The sequence below is a fragment of the Pagrus pagrus genome (assembly GCF_965226575.1).
Source record: "Pagrus pagrus genome assembly, chromosome: 5".
Classification (NCBI taxonomy): domain Eukaryota; kingdom Metazoa; phylum Chordata; class Actinopteri; order Spariformes; family Sparidae; genus Pagrus; species Pagrus pagrus.
The window spans coordinates 26929603-26954127 of NC_140189.1; the positions used below are offsets into that span (position 1 = coordinate 26929603).

The 24525-nt window shown below is 42.1% G+C and overlaps 1 protein-coding gene across 3 annotated transcripts in view; it reads left to right on the forward strand.

Moving 5' to 3' along the window:
- Window positions 1-24525, forward strand: part of ccdc88b (coiled-coil domain containing 88B) — a 48577-nt gene that overhangs the window by 20971 nt on the left and 3081 nt on the right. For all 3 annotated transcript variants that reach the window (XM_084353866.1, XM_084353865.1, XM_084353867.1), the window contains 16 exons: window positions 480-626; window positions 764-908; window positions 1140-1255; window positions 1533-1601; window positions 4086-4775; window positions 5079-5258; window positions 7304-7644; window positions 7819-7978; window positions 9251-9649; window positions 11275-11436; window positions 11957-12213; window positions 12446-12589; window positions 13904-14090; window positions 16573-16718; window positions 21190-21297; window positions 23911-24062. In XM_084353866.1, coding sequence (XP_084209992.1) covers window positions 480-626; window positions 764-908; window positions 1140-1255; window positions 1533-1601; window positions 4086-4775; window positions 5079-5258; window positions 7304-7644; window positions 7819-7978; window positions 9251-9649; window positions 11275-11436; window positions 11957-12213; window positions 12446-12589; window positions 13904-14090; window positions 16573-16718; window positions 21190-21297; window positions 23911-24062 — 3403 coding nt within the window. The remainder of the gene's footprint in view (window positions 1-479; window positions 627-763; window positions 909-1139; window positions 1256-1532; window positions 1602-4085; window positions 4776-5078; window positions 5259-7303; window positions 7645-7818; window positions 7979-9250; window positions 9650-11274; window positions 11437-11956; window positions 12214-12445; window positions 12590-13903; window positions 14091-16572; window positions 16719-21189; window positions 21298-23910; window positions 24063-24525) is intronic.

A 24525-nucleotide genomic window follows, 5' to 3' on the forward strand; every position in this document is an offset into this window, starting at 1 on the left:
TCGAGGGTTGAGTCTCATTCCCAGGACGTCAAATATCGACATTTTGGTTTGGTTTGCCAAACACAGCAAAAAAAAAAGAAAGCGAGAAACTAAGAAAATCCAGGCAGAGGGCATGTTCTGTGCAGATGCGAGACACTTACATGCCTTTTCTTTCCATTTGAGTCTCCCTCTCTGCCCTCTCTGTCTGTTTCTGAGTGAGTGTAGCAGGTAAGAAGAGGTGGGTACAGAACAAAGTAAATTAAACTAACCACAATCCTGACTATGTTGACTTTATCTGCTGAAGCCAAATCACCAATCACCACGTTTACTGATGATTCTGCCCTCTGCTGAAGCCAAAGTTGACGATGTTGATCAAAGACTGACTAGCTCTCAAAAGACACCTAAATAAATGATGTCATCTGGTCTGAATGTGCACCTCCCTTCACTTCATCATATAGTTTCATGTTTCCGTTTCTCCCTGTGCACGGCGCCCCCTGCAGGAGCAGCAGCAGCTGTGTGCAGCGCTGCAGGAGACCAAAGCTCTTCTGGAGGGACAGCTGGCGGACGCTCGGGCGCGCTCCTCCTCGCTAAGGGAGCTCGAGAGGGACAATCTTCTGCTGCGTCAGAGAATCATAGACGTGGAAGCGGTGGGTTTGATCTGTGTTATTAAGCATGTGAAGACATTTATTTCCACATGCACTATTATGGCATTGGTGAAAATACCTGTGTATGTTGTGTGTGTGTGTGTGTGTGTGTGTGTGTGTGTGTGTGTGTGTGTGTGTAGGAGCGGGAAACCGAGAGGCAGCGTGTTGACGAGCTGCTGGAGATGAACATGAGCCTTGAGGCGGACCTGAGGCACGGCCACAGCACTCACCGACGTTTCCTCCAATCAGAACTGGACTCTGACGAGGAGCTGAGCACCCTGATTGGTCGGTGCACCTGCCTCTCCACACCTTGTCATTTAAGACATTTTAATTAACTGATAAGATAAAATATGTCGAGGCAACACCGGCCCACAGGTCATCAATCAACAATAACCGAGTGAATCTCTTCAAAAACCCATTTCTCTTTTTCTCCATTTCTTTTTCTCCGCCTCTCTCTATCTTCTTTTGTCATCTGCTTTCTCCTTTATTCTTTATTTCTCCCTCTCGCTGTCTCAGATCAGAAGCCGCTGAGTGTGGAAGTGGGTGAGGCCTCGACGCTGAGGCTGCTGGGAGCGGAGCAGGAGAACGCAGAGCTGAAGAGACGACTGGAGGAGCTGCAGGCCCAGCAGGAGGTCAGGGTTCGGGGGTTTTGTTGTCCCTGGTTAAACGTTAGAGCAGATCACAGATAACAGGACATAATTGTCTGCACTGTAGCAGCACATATCCATTCCAGTCAAGAATGTTTAATGAAAATAACAGCAGACGTCCCCTTCAAGTCCACCTGGCACCTCTGAAGTCAGACATGAAGCTCCTCTCTATCTGGGCTTACAGTATGTAGATGCATATGAAGCATGGAAAGCAGGTAAGCATCAGTTGGAGGATTTAAACATCCATCTCCTCTCGCTGCAGGCTGATTCTCCAGATGCAAAGGATGAGCTGGCTGGCCTGGAGACGGAGCACCAGAACACACTCAGAGAGGTGAGCTGAAAGACACGTATAAAGGAAGTACACAAGGTATTTGGGAGACTCGGGAGGCTTTGTGAGATACAATGTGGAGCAACAAAAGGTTGTCCTATTCAAAAACAGCCCCGAAGCATCCGTTACTTGATCTAAATGAGCCGCAGACGGGTATTTATGCCTGTAACACGCGCAGAAAATGGGAAAATTACTCTAAACTATATTAATAATGTGGCTGCTGAAGAAAACACTTCGCTTCTGAAGGCGGTTGTTACACAGAGACATCTTATCCAGGAGATAATTTCAGTAAATCTGAGTAAAATACAGTCTTTGTATGAAAAACAACCTATGTATTTATTTATTTATTTATTTATTTATTTATTTAACAAATAAGACCATACAAAACAAACAATATCTTGTGGAGGATATACAAATAGTACAAAAGAGAGTAAACAAAAATCAGCTTGGATGAAGATAAGGTAAAACTTATGAAGATAGGGACTTATAAAGTGTTGTCATGTGTACATCATTCTTTATTTTAAAATAGTAATCCTGTTAGTAATCCCCTTTTTCACTGAGTAATCTCTTTTCTGTAACTCTACTAGAATACAGTCACCTTTTACTGGATCCTGATTACGTAATCATGTATTCTGCTCTCCCGAGCCTGGGTATTTAAACTTTGAGACTAAATATTCAGAATCAGAATCAAATACGTGTTCACGAGAAAGGAATTTGAATCCTGTTGCACATCTGCTCTCGGTTTACTTACAGAAATAAACATACAGCTATGAACGAGGACAACAACAACTGAAGATATTAAAGAATGGTAAAGAATAAAGAACTGAAGGACTGTACTGTTGAATAGCATGTGAGAAGAAAGGAGGGGGATATATCTTATATATATATATATATATATCTTATTTATATCTTATATATCACAGAGGGCCAACACCATACAAGTTGTCTACAAGGCAGCTGTTCTGTATGTAAGCAGTACAAGTAGTGATATGAAATAAATAATATGTAATATACGGATTATGCACATTAGCTATATAAATATTTTCATTATGAGCAGCATGCAGGGTTTCATATTGATGATTATGCGCAGTGAGCATGATATAAACTGACAGCGAGAGTGAAAGTAAGAGCTATGGCTCCACTGGGGATTGAACCCAGGACCTTCTGCGTGTAAAGCAGACGTGATGACCGCTACACTATGGAACCTCCATAATCATGAAGATTATGTGGCAACTTATAGCAGTTAATAACTATCGCTCTGTTTTATTGATTTCCTATTCCCTCCACCTACCACCCACTGAAAGATTCTTCATGGGTTGAATACTTGACTCTCACTCAGGAGATGGGTTCATAACCTTATTTGTAACATACATTATGCTGTCCACTTATTACTTTCCATTTATTTTCAGTTTTCTGTGTGGTGAGACAACATTTAGACAGCAGAAATACTCTGCTTGGGTTTAGGCGCCAACACGGCAATATCAGATTGCGCATAATCTAAAAATGTCCAATGTGGGGATGTTGTGTTGACGTAACAACGGGCCTGAGGGCATGGGGATAAGAGTAAGGGAGTGTGTGACATAGTTGTACATACCCACACACACTCATGTCCAGAGACACAATACATTTTCAGCAAAAATACCATTATGACCGATTATGAATTAAAGCACCAAGATGCCGGATACTGAACCAACATCAGACATTCAGGTGCATCACATGAGAAATATATTATGTCTTTGTGTTGTCATCTGTTGTCTTATTTTGTCTTACCAGTTAGTCAAAAGAAAATTAATTGGTAACCTGTAAACCTGATAAAAGAAGAAATTATTATATGCAACATAATGATATAGATACAGGATGATAATATTATGATTGGATAAAACTGAGCCCACAGCTGAGTGCCACACTGCAGCAGATGAACATGTCTTTTCTCGCCTAAAACAGTTGTAAACATCTACAGCAGCTGCATCAGCTGTATTGAATTAACGATAATGAGCTTGTAATGGATCAATCTACAGATCAATGGAAAACACTGGCGACGCTGCAGCTGTCCAAATGTTTCTTTTTTAATTATATACTATTTGTATTGTCTGGATTATACAGTACTATTATTCGTGGTAGCTGCTGCCTGTCTTTCTGTACAGGCTGCTCAGTCTGGACTGTTAACTGTGTACTGTAGTTTACTGTGGTTATGTGTGTAGAGGAAAGTTTTTGTACACTATTTTTTATAACCAACCACAAATCATTTAAATCAATCTCTCATTTCCCTGCTGGCATTTACCTTTTTTTTCATTTCTTTCCTTCTTCTTTTTTACTTCCTTGTATTGAACCTGGATGTAAGATGAACAATAGTTGGTTTCAATGCATTCAACCTCAGTCATGTTCAGTACAAAGGAAGACAAACAGAAGCAAAAAGGCAGGAGATTCTCAGCTTTGAAAAGCATTGAACTGTGTTCTTCTGTTTGTACTCCTATTATACTTTTCCAGCTTCAAAACTTGAAGAATGAAAATGCCACTTTGAAGCAGCGCCTGGAAGAGCTGGTGACCAAACTGCAGCACCCAGAAGACAAGACTAAAGAGGAAAGAGTGAAGAAGCCAGACAGAGAGGAGGAGGACAAGGTGGAGAGAGGAGTCCAGGGCTCCGAATCCTGCAGGGGAGAGGGTGAAGGAAGGGTGAGGATGATGGAGCAGAGGGAGAGAAGAGGAGAGATCATTGGGACTCACAGGGAAGCAGGAGTTGGGGAAGAGGTTCTCCATCTTCAAGGGGTAAAAGGAGAACCATGCGATGAGGAGTCCAAAAGGAGAGGAGAGGCAGAGGGAGGGCAGAAAGACAAAGAGAGGAAGGAGAGAGAAAGAGAAGTAAAGAAAGAACAGACTGAGGTTACAACAAGCTCAGAGATCCTAAATCATCCAAACAGTGTAGAAGAGGATACAGCTGCAGATCAGGCTGTGTGTTCCCCGCCTGGTGCTGATGTGGAGCTTCTGACGCTCCGGCTCCAGGAGGCCCAGGAGGAGGCTGACAGACAGGCGATGGTGGCACAGGATTTGCGCTCAAAGCTGGGAGAGCAGAGCAAGAAAACCTGGGAGGCTGAGCAGAGACTGGTGGTCCTGGAGGCCGAGCTGCAGCATCTGAAGAAAGCTGCAGAGAGTCTGGGAGACGCCCGCAGGCAGATAGAGGTACGGACAGAGGGATGGATGGATGGATGGATGGATGGATGGATGGATGGATGGATGGATTGATTAATTGATTGATTGATGTGTGCCCCAGTAGCACGGTTGGCAGAGTGTGTGCCCCATGCACCGCAGCTGCCCAGTGTTAAAATCTGACCTGTGGCCCTTTGCTGCATGTCATCCCCTCTCTTTCTCCCCCCCGGCTCTGTAAGATATCCTGTCAAATAAATATATATATATATATATATATATATATATATATATATACAGACTTATGAAAGAGCTCCATATCCTCACATCTTCTCTCAGGCTCTTCAGTCGGAGGGTCTGGTTATGGAGGAAGAGCTGTGCCGCCTGCGGAGCCAAACCGAGCTCCACAGGATGCAGACCACGGTCATCGCAACCCTGGAGGGAGAACGGGCCGCGCTGGAGAGAGACAGGGACACGCTACGCAGCACCATGGACGCCATGCGCACCGCCCAGCGCAAGGTTGAACAGCGCACAAACACACACACACACACGATGCAGCTGTGACACCAAACATTTTCATGACCACGGCAGATGTCATTTTACTTGAGGGAAGACAGACGAGGGAGAAGACAAAATGTACAAACTGAGTGAAATAGAGTTTTCATGATGCAACTCAAATCCCCAGTCGCTGATCTCATTATTCTGTAATCTTTTTAAATAATTACTCGGTTACATTAAATACATCACATCAGATAGCTGCTCCACTCGCCAAATAAACGTCTTTTGTCTCGCATTTGTATCTGAAATCTAATTATATTATCGCTTGGAGAAATGGTTCAGCAGGAGGTGGATTTGACAGCATGAAGTGAAACAGATGATTCAAGCTGCTGCCTAAAAACACAACAGATTATTATACAGTACAACCAGTGTTGAGAGAATGAGCCTGTTTTGACCGGTGATGTTCACACATTGACAAGAAACCTGTCAGTACAGGTCTCAGCATAACGTATTTTAAAGCCTTTAACAAGATGAAAAACACCTTTTTCCGACTCTACGTTACAGGATGAAAACATCTTTGAGATTTTCTGAAAAAAATGTGATGCAGAATACTGTGGTTAAAGCTCTATTTGCAGTAAAATTGCAAGGCATCGGAGAAATTGCAAGCTACGGCAAAGAGCAGTGCTAAGTCAGCATTAAAGTAATACCATAATAGGGATTCATGAATACCCATTCAGAGGGAGGCGTACACCCTCCTTCTTCTCATGATGTAATACTCTACCGTATTGTCCGCCCTCTTTTTATGAAGAGAAGCATATTGTACCTGTACGGCGAGGCATTACTGTACATATCTTTTAAATACACTCAGTACTGGCTGAGAAAATAGATTTGTTTTCAACTATATGATCCCATTAAACTGGGATTAATACATTAAGCTGTTTTAGAGCACTAATATATGTCAGAGCAAGTGGAACTCAATAAGCACATCAAGTATACAAAAACATTCATTTCTAAACACAAAAGTCTACTAAATGTTACAGCAGAGGCAGTGGTGCGCTATTATCCCGGTAACTTTTAAGTTGTTTTAATGCTTTATCATTTACAGAACACAGAGTAGAAGACTTGAATTAATGGAGATTATCACAGCGTGTGTTAAATGAAACATGAAGCTGTAGGGGTGAATAAAACCCAAATAGGAAATTACAACTCATCCTCCTCCTCTTTGCTTCCTCGTCGTCGTGCGGGTTATGTGAACGACTCTGTGCTGATGTGTGACTAGAAATGTAAAAATGTTGATTTGGTCATTTCCTTTGGTGATATTTTTAATGCTAGTATTTTTATACTGCAGAAGTGCTACTTTGGAGGATGTAGATGTATGTTTTTTTTCACACCTACCTACCTAACAGCCTGTCTTTACGATGCAGTAAGTGACACCAAGGTATAATAAGCATTAATTTCCATTTAATTACCAACCAAACGGTAATTCCTGGTAATTTTACCACTTTAATGTGTCATTATTTTGATTTAACTGATTTAATTTTTTGTTATTTCTCAGCAATTTCTTCATATTACTGTGTAGTTCACGGTCTGTAAATTAAAGGGTAATTTTTTGCGTAATAGTTTTGAAACTTTTGAATGTTTATGAGATCTGGGTGGTATTTTCTTTTCTTTTCTTTTCTTTTAACTCGATTATAACTTAACTTATTATAGTTTTAGCACTTAAGCAATAATATTCACAATTTTGCCTGCTGTTCTTTTTTTAATTTTTACAAAATAGAACAAACTAAACAAACAAACAAACACATCAGTGGAAGTATTAATTGAAGTGGTTGGAATACGACACAGGTCGACAGGGAAACTATAACAAATAATACAAATAAATTAAGCAAATAAATAGGACTGTGATGTGAGCATGTGTTTATACACAAAGAGGACGGATGAAAAGGGGAGACTAAGATAGATATTTGATTTAGAAGCTGTTAGATATAGATAATAGATTTAATCTAATCTAAAGTGAATAGCAAGAATCAAAAATCATCAATTATCCATTTTGTCTCTTTGGCCAGGGTGACCAGTTGGAGCTCACCGTTCAGACTCTCAGGTCAGAGCTGGAGCGTCAAGGTCGGAGTTTGGAGACCTCTCGTCGTCGGGAGGAGGAGCTGGAGGCAGAGCTCCGCGAGGCCACCTTAGAGGCAGAATCTCTGGCCCGGGCGCGAGACCAGGCGCTGCTGGAGGCCACGAGGCTGGAACAGGAGAAGGAGGTCTGTCAGTCGGAGCTGGATGGCCAAAGGAAGGAGGGGAGGCAGAGAGAGAGGGAGGCGGGGAGGCTGAGGCAGCAGCTGGCGAGCACGACCCTGGCCCTGGAGCACAGCAACCAGAGAGCTCGGGCTCTGGACGCTGAACACAGGTACACACCCTCATGTTCACACATTTAACCTTAATCACAAGCTGAGGCACGCAATTAACTTAACAAGACATCAGAGAGGGCTACCCGGCCACATATGCATTTATCTATAATGTCAAGTCTATCATTATTCAACCTGGGTCTGACCTGTGTTGCTGCTGATGCCTGTCTGTGCAGGTGTGTGTGTGAGCAGCTGTCTGAATCCAAGGAGCTCTGCACTCGGCTACAGGACCTGGAGAAAGAGCTCAGCGGTCAATTAACCAGCATGGAGGAGGGAAAACAGCAGCTGCAGGAGCAGTACGCAGACGCTCAGGCCAAGATTAGCTCCCTCTCCCAGGTGTGTGTGTGTGTGTGTGTGTGACGTGGTACTGAGAGTAATCACTGCTGCAGGGATGTAGAGGAGGGTAAACTAAGCTTTCTTTGCTTATCTAGACAGCGGAAAATCCTTTTAAAAACTGAAATAAAGATTAAATAAATTCTTAGTAATAATAGTTAATCCTGTGATGTTTCTGTCTGTGTGTTCACGCTGGAAAAGTGACAAAATCCTGTAAACTCAAAGGTTTACAGGATTTGTCAGCGTTGTTGTCTGTTGATGGACTTATTGTCCCACTATACAACATGGGAAATGGAGACTGTGCTCACAGTTGGAAATTAAAAATTAAAACAAACCAGGAATAAAATAACTCAGGGCCGCAATTATGATACATATTTGGGGGGGACACAGCCCCTGCATTATCAAATATCCTCAAGATCAGCTATTTGTCGAGGGAACCAGGGTGATGGTAACTCTTGGTTCGCCTTAAATAATACGTCATAGCTGCAGCACTCTATAGCAAGGACGTCAAATAAAAACTGGAAACAGTATTGAAAATACCCGGATCTTCCACGTTGTGCGGCCTATAGTGCGTGTGCACTAGAGACTTCCAACCGAGCCGGCTGGCTTCTGGTTTAGCGCCCGGCTAACTTCAATGGGGATAAAATCATTTTGTTTCACAATGTAAGCTTATGCAAAAAATCCTTTTTGGGCCACAGCTCATCATGTGACGTTCCAATACACAGTGTGGCCACGACGAAAACTGGCTTCAAAGCCTGGCACTCTTCCTGGGGGCTTGCTCTATAGCTGTGCCCAAATGCCAGTATGACTTCCCATGTACTATATTGTTCACTCGAGAGTTCCCACAATAGAAAGATAAAAGCGGCGTCCACAGGATGAACTTTCTGCTGACAAATACCAAAATGCAATGAGTTACATTCTATGGATGCAACATTTGTCAGTGATGATGCAAAATTATGATAATTAGTAAGTGTACAAAATCTCAGTTTACTCAGTTTTCTTCTTGTTAAAGTTAGCTGGCTGTTAGCAGACTCACAGTTTAATGGAGTCATTTCCTGTTGATATACATTTATATCTTGTCTATTATCGGCTAGATTTTAACATAATTAGTATGCACAATGTAAATATTCTGCGTACTAAGTATTAAAATGATCCTGTAAAGACAGACCTACTAACTTTCTGTGTGTTGCCGCACAGACTGTGTACCATCATTTCATTTCCAACAGATTATAATCATTCAACACTGCGTCGCCCCTTTTCTCTCTCTCTTATCAGGACTTATCCAAGGAGCAGGCACGTTCTCAGGAGCTGTCCGCTGAAGTCCACCGTCTGAGCCAAAAACTCCAAAAAGCCGAGGCTGAACTGAAGACGACAAGCGCTTCTCTCGACCAATCGCAGGAGAAAATCGAGTCGCTCTCGCAGAGCCTTCAGAAGAGCGAATCTCTGCTCCAGCTGGAAAAGAGAAGAGGAAGTGCGGATGAGGACGCTACGTCAAATTCAAATTCAGACTCCTCAAACCAAACGCCCGCTTGTCAGACACACACCTTGGAGGCGTCACGTCTGGATCAATCCCCTGAAGCTGGCAAAGGTCGTGACCTTTCTGTGACCCATGATCATGCCCCCGAAGAGCTGGAGAGGCAGCTGAGTGAGAGGTTGATAGAGCTGGAAAAAGAGGTGTGTCTCGTGTTTGAATATATGTCTGGTGGGTGTCTGTGCGGTTCAGTGCAATTTCTGTGTGACGACGATGATCTATATTATATTGAAATTCTTGCCCTGGGGATGTTTCGCAGCTATCAGCTCACAGTAGGCCGCCACTTCCCCGAGTGCAGCACTTTATTTCCAGAACTACTGCTTTATCTCTGCTCATCAGTTTTTATAATGTCACCTCGGCTACTGTTAATCTTCCTTATCTCTTCTGCTGTAACTCTTACTGTTTCTGTCAAACACACACACACACACACACATACAGACGCACACATCATGCTGTAACGGGGCAGCTCCAGCACCGCCAAGGTTGGGAATTTCATTCTGCGCATCGCTCTGTAGGGTTACTACTGAAGTTACGCTGTCAGGATCTTAAGTTTTAGATTAAGATGGATGAAGAAAGGCACCTTTTGGGGTTTGTTGTATCAACAAGCAGTTTATGCTTGTTGATACAACACTCAGTCGCGTAAGTAATCTTTTATTCAAGTAAAAGTACAACAATGTAAAATCCTCTATTACAAGAAGTGGCCTCAAAATAATACTGCAATATATTTGCATAAACAATTCAAATCTTTATGTTTTGAAACATCCAGAAGCACATCATTAATGCTTAGACTAAGCAACAAAATCAAATATCAAAATATTTTTACCTCGATAACAACATTGCAGCATATTGTTACTTTCACAACGAAAACAGGGATTTTTGTTAAATGATCATCAGTAACCTGGGCATAAAGACTAAGTCTGTAAGGGCGAGTATTAAAACAAGTAGAACAGTCTGGTAAGTTCCCTTTACTTCAATGCTGCCTTTAAAACTTACTTTACATTCTCCTACTGGTACTGGAGCAAATGTACATAGTTACTTTCCCCAATTGACACTGGCAGAAAATCTAAAAGAGAAAAAAGCGGGGATCCCCTGTGTGTCAGGATGATTCAGTGAGGTGCTGGGAGGAAACGTGAAAACCATCCAAGATGAAAAAAGAGCCGCGTTCCAGACTCTTTAGATGACTCACACATGAAATGTGTTGTGGCTTTGCCAATGTTGGCAAAAATGCTCAAATAATTTCAGACTCATTTAAATTCTGGATAAAAACACCAGATTTTATACCATCAGCAATTTGGCAAAATACAACATTGTCTTTTAATTTTAAAATCCATCCACCAGGATGCCAAATCAACACAGTCCTTTATTTATCGGAGCAGATTGCACCGTCAAGAATCATAATACGCGTGCAGACTTGCTGATTTGATTACAAACGCCTGTGCAAAGATTCACCTCACTGAAATCTTGCAGTAAACAACAAATGTGGACCAGTAGTGCTGTTTATATTCGCAACCTTTATGTTCTACAATCCTGTAAACTCGGTCACACAGAGGATGAATTTACGTCTGTATTTATAGATACAAACGTGGTTTACTCTGCTACCTGACTGGAGGGCTGTGAAAGGTCAGCTACAGATTCAAGTGCAAATAATATGGATATTTTGAGCACCGTGTGACACCGAAGGCAGCACAGCCTCTGTCACAGCTGCTACTCTATATGACTGTGGACTCTCTCTCTCTCTCTCTCTGAATATGACATTTCTCTCTCTTAGAAAGCGTTGGCAGTTGCAGCACAGGAGGCTTTGCTGTCGCGCCTGTCCCAGTCCCAGGAGGCGTGTGAGCACCTTAAGGAGCAGCTGGAAGCTCTGCGTCGGCACTCTCTCAGCCTGCAGGAGTCCTGCACCAGACTACAGACGCTCAACACCCAGCTGCAGGTGAACAAACACACACAGATAGAGACCATGATTATGGTTAAGATGCACCCTACTCTGCCTCTGATTGGTTGCCTTTGCTGGTTGGGTTGGTTAGGTTTAAGCACACAATCTGATATTGCCGTGTTGGTGTCGTTCTTACAACATCACGATTATTATTGCTCCAGGACCATTGGTGCGACTGAGCATTTCTTTGTGAATTTGTTAGGGTTAGGGTAAAGATATCAGGGTAAGCCAATCAGAAGCAGAGTAGGGCGGGTCTTAGCAAAAGAGTTTGTATTAATACCTCATTAATGTTCAAATTCTGACTTTGAATGTCTTCTCCAAAACTACATAGTTCCCCTTTAACGACGATGCTTTCTTTTTGAAAATGACCACAATGACCAAAAAGACAAGAGTCTAATCTACTGATACATATATTACATGTTCATATTAATGGTATTTATTTATAGCACTTTGTGAATATTAGGTAATAAAGTAAGAATCTTTATCCCTTGACTTTATATAAAACACACTCACACAGGTGGAGCAAGCATCACTGAATGGACGATGCAGCGAGAGCGAGGCCCGGTGTGCAGCTCTGGAGGCCGAGTCCAAGGTGTGGGCACGGGAGCGGGAGGAGTCAGTGGCCCGGATGGAGGCTCTGAGGCGGGACCATGAGCGGATGACAGCGATGCAGCAGCGGCAGGAGGTAGAGCTGGAGGAGCTGCTGGACAAACACTCTCAGCTGAGGAGCAACAATCGCAGCTTGGAGGCCCAGCACAGGGAGCTGGAGGCCAGGTACAAACACACACTGGCTGCATTCAACCAGACCCCTATAAACTGAAAAACAGGAAATCCTGACTGTGGAGAATTTTCTGTCCTTGTTCAGGACTTTTCGTTCTCTTAACAGCAAAAACATACACGAGAACAACACACACATCCACTAATACAAAATGTTCAAAACAAACTCTCTCTCTTTCTGTCATACCTTTTCCTATGTTTGGGTTAATGATGTGTTTTCACTCAAAAGGTACAAGGAGCTCCTGGACGGTAAAACCCAGCTGGAGGAGAGGGAGCAGGAGATGAAAATGGAGAGAGAGGAGCTGGAGGCAGAGGCCCAGAGGAGACTGGAGAGAGAACGAGAGCTGGAGAGGCTGAAAGAAGACAACGAGAGGTAACAAACAGGCTCACCGTTCAGCTCCTTCGGCATCACATTCATGAGATCTGATCATCCTTTCACTCCTCTCCTCTCGCTGCATGCACGTCGCTGTGAATATAAGGCAGCAGCACCATTAAATCTTCAATACGAAGAACGGGGAGGAACACAGGAATTGGTGTGAATACAAATGTACTACAGGAATGCAGAGAGTGCATATTGTCCTCCTGGTTGAAGCCTTTGTGAAACCAAGCAAAGGCACATGAATATACGGCACACATAAAGGCTTGTTTGGGTATTTTATAAGCTGAGTTCTTGAACCATAGGCAGAAACTGGAAAGCTATTGGACTTAATACATTCATTTATTTAGCCATTGTGATGAGCTCATTATGTAGATGTTCAGCAGCAACTTTATTGTTTCAGTCACGCTCACAGCTTTTGTATTATCATTATCATTAAAGGTACAATATCTGACAACAGATAATTTATTGACTTCTGTCAAGATGTGAATGGATTTTCAATAGATATAACAAAAAAATGCTCCTATAATAGCTCACCAGCGCGAGCTTTATAAAAAACTAGTTCCATCTTTTCAACCGTGAATGTTTTCTGGTGTTTTTTTGTCTTCTGTGATTGTAACTGTTCTTTTCTTTGTGTTCTGGATTCTCGGTTGGACAAAACAAGACACTTCACCATGGTTTCTTAGAACTTTTTACTATTTGCAGACATTTTATCGATCAATCTGCTGATCAGTTAATGGTGGATAATAATAGGTTTATCGATAATGGACATTATGTTTGATTACAGCTCTAAAGAAAATATATGGATAGCAGCTGATTTGTTTAATATGGAGCCGTGCTGTACACGGGTTCAGTTTAAAGTTTATTTCCAAAACACTTTGAATCCACATTGGGAAAATAAAATGTGTGCTGTTTATTACTGAATATTACCAACTGTCCCCCACGGTGATCATTAGGAGTTTCATCTCACCTCATTACAGTTCTCATTACAACATGAAACAAAGATGATTGCTTACCTCGACAGTGTCGGTGTTTTGTCAGCGATCTAAAACATACTCAGTGACCCCGTAATGTGTTTTTCAACCATTTTGTTTGAGATAATGTCAGATGTTTCTCTTGCTTGATGCTCGGTCATCATGCTGTATAATAATATAATAAAGAGCTACAGTTTGAGAGCACTTACCGCACAATGATACACAGCACTTTGAAGGACACACAACAGTCACAGTAAAGCTGGTGTGTGTGTGTGTGTGTGTGTGTGTGTGTGTGTGTGTGTGTGTGTGTGTGTGTGTGTGTGTGTCGGTGTTGCAGGCTGCAGGCCCAGCAGAAGGAGTGGCTGGCGTTGCAGGCGGAGCTGCTTGCTCAGGGCTCGGTGCTGAGGGGGGAGTTGAGCGCCTCCCAGCTGGAACGGACGCGACTGGAAGGGGAACTCAGCACCCTGAGGGAAACCAACCAGAGCCTGGACCTCAGCAGTGCCCGCCTCACCAGCCAGTACCAGGTATTAACGGACACACACACACAAAAATACACACACAGCAATGTTTTTACACACCTGCAGATACACACAGCCGTTTTGTATTCCAGCCGCTAGCCCACCATTAACATGCAAAAAAGGGATTTAGTGCTTCACGGCGGTGACACTCAGATACATTACGCTCTTGAAATGAAAAAACAAACAAATTTATTTAAAGCATTATTGGGAAATCAAACAAAATTTATTAGGACTTCATTGCAGGTTTTACAGAGTATTACATAGTTGTGGTCAGGGAGGAACAGCTACAGTGTCATATCATCATTTCTAATGCTCGATTTAAAGCCAGTTTCAACTATGAACACCAGAAAAGTGATGTATTGGTCCAAACAAAAAATGAATACCAATTAGTGAATAAGGAGATGGGGGAGTTTTGCCATCAGAACTGCTTTAATCTTCTTCTTCTATGTAATGCTGTCAAACAAGCACTGAATATGAAAAGTCCTTGAAGCAGGTCTCCAGTCACTTCAGGGACAAAACAGGTGGAAACTGACTTCCTGTACAGAGTTTAAGAAGTTAACCAGCAAATTTTACCTTTTGCTGCTTCAAGCTGCTGCTCACAAAACATACAATTAGATTAGGAGATGGATAACACATGTTTTAAGGTAAATATGTAGCTGATTATCTAAGACTGGAAAACAGATGGAAACAGCAAGCTGAGCACCAACCAGCACCACTCAAGCTGACCTATTATTATTATCATTATTATTATTATTATTATTATTATATTGTGATAAAAGGGCGTTATAAGCCAGACTTTTTTTTTCTGGCCGTGAGCAGTTGCCAGGCAACCAGCAAAAATCAAGGAAGTATCTGCAGCCAGCTAAGAAGTAGTCCAGAGCAAAACAAGATACTTCAGTTTTTCACAGATGAAATAAAGGAAAAACAACGTATTAATTACTGAGCTTTACAGGTGTTGGTAAGTGGATTTTGTAACCTTTGCACAGAGCCGGGCTAGCTGTTTTCCACTGCTTTCTGTCTGTGTGCTAAGCTAATTGCTCATCACCAGCTGGCAGAAGCTTCACATCACCATACAGTTGTGCGAGCGTAATTGAACTGAACTTAATTAATGTGGAACTGTTACTTTAAATGGCTAACTGCTGTTGTGGCAGATTCGTGCTAGACACATTTTCTAGTTCCCTTTTTTTTTTTTGCCTGATTTGTTGCATTCACCCACTCAAGATAAACTGCCCCTCGAATCAAAACACTGTTATAAACGTTCATGTGTCAGCATTCCCATGTGCCACACTGGACGCCTCATCCAGCCCCGCAAAATGCTAGATTGAAGGTAGTTCAATCAGGCGCCTAAGCTTCTCATTATAATGTGTTTCAGAGGAGAAGTGGAGAGTTTGCCAACTCTTCTCTTTGATTACGAGTTCAGTTTGGAGCCTGTGTGGTGTCAGTTAACCTGTTGCAGCAGCTGATGGGGCTAGATTGGACAGCGAAACTATTTGGAAACAGATTCACGAGTAGGATACTAGGAGAGTTGTTCTGTAAAGGAGTGAGTGTACCATCTTGTAAGATCTATATAATCTTGTATAATCAGTGCCTTTTTTCAGGTTTTAGACAGAGTTTGTGGTTTGTGTTTAAAGCTTCAACATCTATTCAGGTGTAAAAAAAAAAAAAGAAAAAAGGCTGAGACATTAACTCCCTGCTTCTTTCACTGCTACAGTTTTCTACTAGTACAGCAGTTGCGCTCCTTACATTAGATGGTGTCGCACTGTGTTAGCATTCAAGGTTAACTCTGCTTTGAATAGCGTCTTTATGAAACCCAGTAATAGGTCTGTATAGACGGCTTCACAAAGCTGCTGCATGAGTTCTTTGGTCATTTGTGAGGCTGTAGATTGCAGCTGTGTGCCTTTCAGTCAGTAAGTGGCGAGATGTGAGCTCTGAAATCATGCCTCCCAATTCTGACAGGTTATAAAGTACCGTTGATGTATACACTATATATTTATAGGCCTGAGGAACAAGTTGTTTTTGTAGATATTATTATTTTTCTGCTTTTTGAACACATTGTTGAGCGGCTTGCCGTACTTGAAAACTCAGGACACTTTGCACAGGTATCAGAAGTGGCGAAATGTTTTATTTTCTATGGGTTTTGCACATGGGTGTGGCAAAATGGCTCGATAGCGCCCCCTAGAAAATGTCAAAGAAGCAGCCTATCGGGCTTTATTTCAGCTAGATGTATGAAATTCGACAGGGATGTGTATCACATCGAGATCTACAAAAAAGCCTCTTGGTGCCAAAGCCTCAACCCAACAGAAGGCGTGTCATATACTGTACATATTGTAAAGCCCCTTGAGGCAAATGTGTGATGTGTGACATTGGGCTGTATACTGTACATAAAACTAACTTGACATGAATATTCAGACTTATATGAGGAATGCATACAGATGAAAAACAATCTATATGTTCTGGTCTTACAAAAATATTTATTTTATATGTGTAGCTGTTGAGCCAGCTGAAGAGCAACATGGAGGAGGAGAACCGGCATTTAGCAGAGCAGAACCAGAGCCTGCTGAAAGAGAACCGGGCTTTACTGGAGCAGAGCCTGGAGCGCCGGGACCAGCACTATTCACAGCAGAGGGAGTACCAGTGAGTACACACACTCACACACTCACACACACACGCAGGCAATCCACATAATTTGTGAAGAAAGAAAAAGGAAGCAGATTTTATGGAAAGTGTGTTTGAGCAAAAGCAATTTGTTAACATTTCAAACTTAGTAGGTGGTAACACAGTTTGTATTCATATCCAAGTACATAAAAACACTTACTGTATGTAAAGGTTTGAGACGGCAAGACAATTTCACAGTCTGACAGCACTCAGCGGTCGTCCTTTTAAACGACTAGCAGACTGCAAACAGATTAATTCAGAACCACTAGTGAGCACACAGAGCCGACTTCCCCCTTAAAGTTTAATGAGCCAAATTTCTTTTTGTAGCCGAATCTTAAGCTTTAATTCTTGAAAAGTTATTTTCTTCCACACAGGTTTCACCTTTTTTTTCTTACATTTCTGAGAAAAATGTTACTGTTTGTACTTCGCCTCTCGAAGAGTCGACTACGTTTGTTCGAACCCACAGAAATGTATTTTACAGTAAAATAACTGCAGACAAATTCCCAACGCATGCTTGTGTTGGTTGGATAAAGAGGATATCAGAGTACGCAGGATGAAAGGATGGATCATGCGTCTGGCACCCTGCAGAGATTTTGACCGCAAGCGACGCTATACAGGAATATTTTTGCCGAGCGATTTAGATCTTATTCATGCCCGGGAGGTCAGACATGTGTGAGACGTCACAATATGCGTTCCTGCCTACGGTTTCACACTGTTCCACTGTAGCTGGCAGTAAGCCACACAGCAACACGCACTACGGAAAGACAAGAGGAAAAAACTGCATGCTGGGAAAAATGTTTTTAAAAACATGCAGGTCCCAAAATATAAAACATAAAACCTGCTTTACAAATGTTTTATGAGTTAGGAATTTAATTTAACTCAATCATTTGGGCTAAAGGATACGCACGTGTTTTTGTGAGGAACAATAAATGTAAAGAAAACTGCACAGGGTACCTTTAACAGGATGGGGATCCCACGTTGTGCTCAGTTAAATCTGCTCTTTTTACATAAACAGTAGATCACACAGTATGACTTCATGTAACGTGAGAGGTTTTGAACTGAGTCATCACCCGACTCTGCAGCTTCCCTCAGCTCTACAGAGCGCTTTAGGGTCTTGCAGCCCATTATTTTGGTCTTACGCCCAATAGCTTTACTGCTAGATCCCGACCTATATATCAGTTGGCCAGTATTATCAGCCGATATTGGCTTTTCACAGGTATAAAGGTAGCAGTATATATGTTGCCAGATATGCGCTGATATACATACTTTCCTTTCAGAGATTATATTGCAGAAAAAGATGCATTGGGATCATTTATAATGATTAAATTCGGAGTGAAGTTTCAGAATTCAGCTGCTGAAAAGGCAGATATTTCCCTCCAAAGTTAGTTGGAGACTAAAAAGAGAGCAAATATTGAGTTTCCATTCATCAGATGGCCAGAAACACTATTTCAAATGAATACTAATGTTGTTATTACGTGCCTGCTGTGTAAATGAGAAACTGATTGCTCAGTTCACCCTATCAACTGTGAAGGTGATAAGACGTCAGTGTTTTTTTTGTTGTGCTGCCCCAAGTGGCACAAAATAAACAGCTTATGCCTGTTTAAGGATATAGGGGAGTGCAGTATTTTGTTTTCATTCACACATAGTTACTTAGAAATGTATCAGTGGTTAAAACTCTGCAACTCTCAGGTAGCCAGTGTGCACTTACTGGTGACACTGCTGAAATTTAATAAGCTTGAGTGACACGATCAGCAAGGCTAATATCAAACACTTTGATGTAGACTGGGAGTGCTCAAGAGGCTGTTGCATCACTCTGAGAGCGACCTCCAGGGTGTCATTGCCAAGTTTGTATTGTGACAGTCAGAGTCCATATTAAGCCAGCATCCCTTCATCCACTCCAACTGCTACCGAATGTAGAAAACATGAATATTGTCGAAACACTTGAAACCAGTCCTGAGGACTGAAAGCTTTTGCGCTTGTCCTAAAAGCTTTGACCTCACCAGATTCCCCGATCAGTTTCCTTCGGATTCCTCTGATGTGGTTTTCTAATCCCGAGATGTAAAGTTCGGGATCAAAGGTGCATTTTTAGAGCAGTGCATTTAAACGGGAGTGTTTATTCCTGTATGAAATGCAGGTCTCTGTCCTGAGCCAAGTAAACTGTGGTGTGGTTCATCAGGAAGGAGAATTTAATCCAAACTAACACCAGGATGCAAGTCCAAATAGGGTATCAGGGTTGTTATTATTTCATAGCCCCGCAGTTTCTTTTGCAATAAGGCATCAGAAAATGGCAAACTGAAAGAGCCTCATATTTGGTTTATTTGTGCTCCTCGGTGGGATCGAGAGCAGAGACGAGCTCATCATGAAAAGATGAAATCACAAACAGGATGACATAACAGTCCAATAAAAGTGTTACATAAAAGTACACGTGATGTGATATTGAATGTTTCCAAAAATGCACCAAACATCACATGATGAAAGCAACAAAATGTAACTTCCTGGGCAAAGATAGTTGGTTGTTGAGTCTCATCCCCATGTTGTCAAATAATGACGCTTTGGGTCGGACGCCGACCCAAAGCGACCTGGGGTCTGAAAGTTACATTTTGCTGCTTTAAGATGAAACTCATGTAAGTGTTAAGTGTACCCTGGAGATAAACTGCCTTAGAAACATGATGCTTTCTTTAGTAAAAGCAGATTTAAAGACTCCATACACCTTCCTGCCTCTCAGTCAGTCTCATCTCTTCATTTTCCCTGAAGAAGTGTCTGGCAAAGTATATTTAAGACCTTGGAAAGTGGATGAGACAGTTTAGATTGTTTGACTTACAGAATCCCTTTTTCTTGATAAGTGATGTTGATCAAATGATGCAGAGACTTTGCCCTTCTGAACTAATGTTGGGAAAATGTTGTGAATTCAGTAAGCAAGGATGTGAAGGACCCTTATAAGCTTTCATAAAATACATCGGAGTGGCCTTCGAGAGTGCTTCATCAAAATCTAAACGTATTTAATAAATATCTCCTGCCAGCTAGATACGTTGGTTTGTAGTTGATACACACACTGAGGTAGGATGATTTAGAAGAGGTAATTTGGAACAGATCTGAAGGACACAAAGATAACCAGAGCCGATGGCCATGTTATTAAATTGGAAAGCATCCAAACAGTTATCAGAATTCAGAAATACATAAAAAAAAAACAAGATGATGAATCTGAAGTCATGCTAGCATCCCTGTGAGGTTGTTCAAAGTCACAATGGTGCGATGCTAAGCAGGTATGGTGTTACCTGACATTTGCAAAGCAGCGCTACACACAAAGGAAAGACCAAGCACACCCCATCATGGCAGCGGCACTCCGTGATGGCAGTACACTCCCCCAGCGGGACGCTGCGCCCTGCCACACAGCAGAAATTGCTCGGGAACGGCTCAAGGAACATGAAAAAGAGCTCAAGGTGTGGATCCAGCCAACAAATTCCCCAGATCTCAACCTGATCAAGCATCCGTGTTACGGATCCACGGAGGCCCTACCTCGTAACCCGCAGAACTGCCATCAGCGACTGGTGTTTCCATGTGGGGGTGTACTTGGTCTTTAAACGTGCAATATGTTTGTATGAGAATCTTTTGATGAAAACATTTAAAATGTAAGGAACAACAGTTTGAAAGTTATGATGTTTATTCATAGCGTTGCCAAAGCATGTTTAGCATGCTAACCAGCTAGCCCCGTCCCCTCCTGGTCCAGAGCTCCTGTGCTAGCTGTGGAAACACCATTGCTATTCCTATCTGCGTCCAGTGACTTCCTATTTACTCCTTTACAACAACTGCAAAGCATAAATCTCCACTCTCTGAAAGCTGAGCCTGCTTTGTTCCTGTTCCCAGCAGGATTTTTTTTTTTTTTAATTTAACAGCCTTCTATCGACTAGTTGTTGTGATATTTCAGGAATAAAGAGGTGGTCTGACCAAACGGCCGTCCATCTGACATTGCCATCCCCAGAGCCAAGCCGCTAGCAAGGCTAAAAATACACAGGCCTTGATCCTGGCCGTTGCTCATCTCTAATAACCTTCCTGATCTTTTCAACTCACAGTGGTCAGCTCACACTGTCACAGACTTTGTGTCTAGTGTTTTCATTCTCGGTCGTCTTTCATTCAGCCGAGGTTTGCTGAACATGGAGGCTGTTATTTAACGCCTTCCTGCTTTATGTTTGTCCACGCCGCTGCCTGAACCCTGAACCCTCTGCTCTCCAGTAGCGAATGAACATAAACATCCACATGCGCTCTGCTCTCTTATCTGCTGAAAAACAACCCCATCGAATTGGTTCAGCCACGGCGCATACACACTTCAAGAATAAGCTACTCACGCTGATAATGAGAGTATTAAATGAGTCAAACAGACCTTCCTACTCAGTTTTTGTCCTCCGTCCTCTCAGCTGTTCTGTTCTGATGCCCGTATGTTTTTTTGCTTCAGGGAGAAGCTGAGCGAGCTCCGTCGGGAGAAGCAGAAGTTGGTGGAGAAGATCATGGATCAGTATAGAGTCCTCGAGCCCAGCATGCAACCTCCAGCCAACAAGGCCAAGTACTGTCTAAACATATATGTATCTATACATCAAGCCTCCAGTTCATTAGTTAGAGAGAAGGCACACAGTTTCCTGACTTAAAGTAAAGTCAGCTTTAAAAATCTACAGTGTAGACAAGAGTGAAGATAAAGATAAAACACAAACGCAGCTCAAAGATGATTGAAAATGCTCAACACAGTGAAAATAATTCAGCATATCACATTAAAGCACAAATGGATTCAGAGCATTTTAAAAGACAAAGAAAGTACTGATGAATTGCTTCCAGTTCAGTCAAACACAGTGGAATACAAAGTCAATAAAGTGTACATTCTCAGTGGTTATAATGTTCAGTTTATGTGTCAGAGAGCAGGTGAATCAACTCTGTGCTTTCTGAATTTTATTGTATCTTATGTGAAAGTTGTTCATAATGTTTTGTCCACTCCATAAGGTGAGGTAGAAATATAAGAAGCACCACTTTAACACCACATTCAGTCAGCGTGTCCTATATGATGCAAACAACTAAACGGTATAAACTTCACAAACACACGATTAATGGCATATTATACTTTTTATCACAAAAAAACACTTGGTTTATTTAAATGAAGATAGTTAGAGGACATGTTCACCCAAAACCCTCATGTCGATGGAAAGTGGGGTGAAGTTTTATAGTCCACAAAACATTTTTTGGAGCTTCACAGCAAAACAGTGTTGCAGCATTCTCCTAAACAACTGAAACAGATCTTGAAAAAAAGCCTGAGTTCATGCTTCACGTCTAATCAGTGACTTGTTCTAGTTTTGGGTGAATTTATCCTTTAATTTGGAAATCTTACAATATAATTGTGTAACAACATTTTAGCTGCTCAGTTGGCAAATGCGTCTGAACTGAGCTGCTCCCCAAAAACATTAAAAAAAAAGGTAATTACTTTGCTGTCATTTGTAATTGTACGATCCTTCCCCATCGTCATTTGCTACACAAAAGCACTTAGTTTGCTATTTTTATTACACTAGCTCCACTCAAGGTTTTGACCCGGAGAGAAATCCTTTGGATTTGAACAACTGAATACAGAGCTCCCACACCATCAAATTTAAGGACTTTTTAAGATCTGTTCGGGCCCAATCCCCACAAACTCAAGGACCCAACACATCACAGTTTGAAACACGGATCAAGGTTAATTACTGGTACAGCATTGAGAATTTTCCTAATGAGAACTAGCAGGCTTTGCAGGGGCTCACAGACAACACGGCCTTCGTTTTTTACCTCAAATTCACAAACGTTCAAGGACTCATGGGAAGCTTGTGAATGTGATGCAACCATTTCGATTAAATTACTTCTTTTCACTCAAACATGTTTTAATTTTATGAAGGTTTTCTTCCAGACAGGTTGAGACACAGAGTGCATTTCCCCCCCAAGTTTCAAACTTACCTTGTAGTCTGAATATATTTGCGTTCATGAGTAATTGTTAAATTGGACCTCAAACTTGACACAGTGAGGTTTTAGTGCCGGGTTTGAGCTTTGAAAGTGAGGAAGAGTTTCTTTTATATATTATTGTTCATTATGGTAACAGAAGTCAGCACCTCCCCCACACACCTGGGGATGATCGCTTATTCTTTATACCAGGAAGAGCATGTTTGATGTACAAGAGATATTCCCTCTGTGTTTTGTTTTATCCATAAAACCCTGGTTTCCTAAAGGGTAACAGTCACTCCTGCATATGAAAGCAGTTTAAAGCTTTTTGTAGCTCCAGAGGAAGCTGCATGCAATCTGATAATTTGCATTGTGGGTAATGAAGGCAGCAGATTTTGAAAAGCAGTCCACTGGTCTATCATTGAACTCCTGTAACACTGTTGGAATAATTATGGACAGAATAAAAACAAATGACCAAATCGATACAGCAGAAACAGGGATATCACCTTTTTATTCCACCAATTCTTCTCCCTCTTTAAAACCTGCCGCCTACATTAGCCACAATGCAACGTAACCACCGAGTGACATCACTGGAGGCAATTAATCAGATTACTCGCAGCTTCCTCTGAAGCCACAAAAAGCTTTATACCACCCAAGCCTTTAACATGTGTGGTAGTAATCCCCAAGACCTGTAAACACACTGTAATGTGTACAATTGGTGAAGTTACCCTTTAATGTGTGTGTATAATGACCCAAACTATCTCAAGGAGGATGACACCACTCTGATGCTGTCATGAAGGATGTCACTTTAGCAGAACACCCTCAGAGGGATCTGTACCTGTCGTGTATTTGACGGCTAGCAAGCATTTCATACCATAAATTACATTTGAATGATGAAATGAAAGTATTGTGGAGAAATTGTTCAAATTGTGTCACAAAGGTGCATTTTGTCCCTAGTGCTACAAATTAATACGTTAGTGACATCTTAATTATAACCTAAGTATTTTCAAATTTTCTTTCTCTGACATAGTGAATGACAGCTGGCACCTTAAAGAACATTTTGTTCTTGAGTTTTCCATGTCAGGAAACAAACACAGTGTACTTTTTAAGATGCAGGCGTCGTGACACTTGGCATCCTCCTGGTATTTTCTCTAAAATCACACACTCACACATAATCTCCAGACTCATCCCTCTTTGTAAATGCTCCCCGTCCTCTGTGTCCTCGCAGGAAATCTAACTGGATTGCAGACAGGATGAAGAAGCTAATCAAACCCCGGGGAGGAGGAAGAGAGGGACGCGCCCTCTTCACCGCCGCGGGCAGTGTGGAAAACCTGGCCGACAGCTCCGAATTTACATCAGACACGCACACACCTCAGCCCGGTGAGACCGCACACACGCACGCACGCACACACACAAACACGAGCGGACCGGTTTTTCTCAAAGATATGCTCACATGCTCGCCCCATCAAGCGAGGCTACAGGCATGCATACAAATCATCTCATGACTACCAAGTGTGGTCAGCGTTGATACCACACTCTTCTCCTTAGATCTCGCCCAGCAGAGTGCCAAGACTTTCTGAGGCCGGCTTTCTCTGCTAACCACATGTTGAAAGGAAAAGATTCGCAAAGGCTTCATTCTCTTTTTATGCACCTTGACTGTCGAATGCATTCACCGGCTGAGAGAGACGAGAAAAAAACTACTCTCTGCAGACATTTTCAAAGCCAGGATTTAAGCTTCAACCTGCATTCATGTGATTTTTTTCCCCCACCTCTCTTTTTCAGGCCTACTGTTATTGTCCCCATTTAATTTAATTTTCCTCACATTGTGTTCCCTATTATCCCA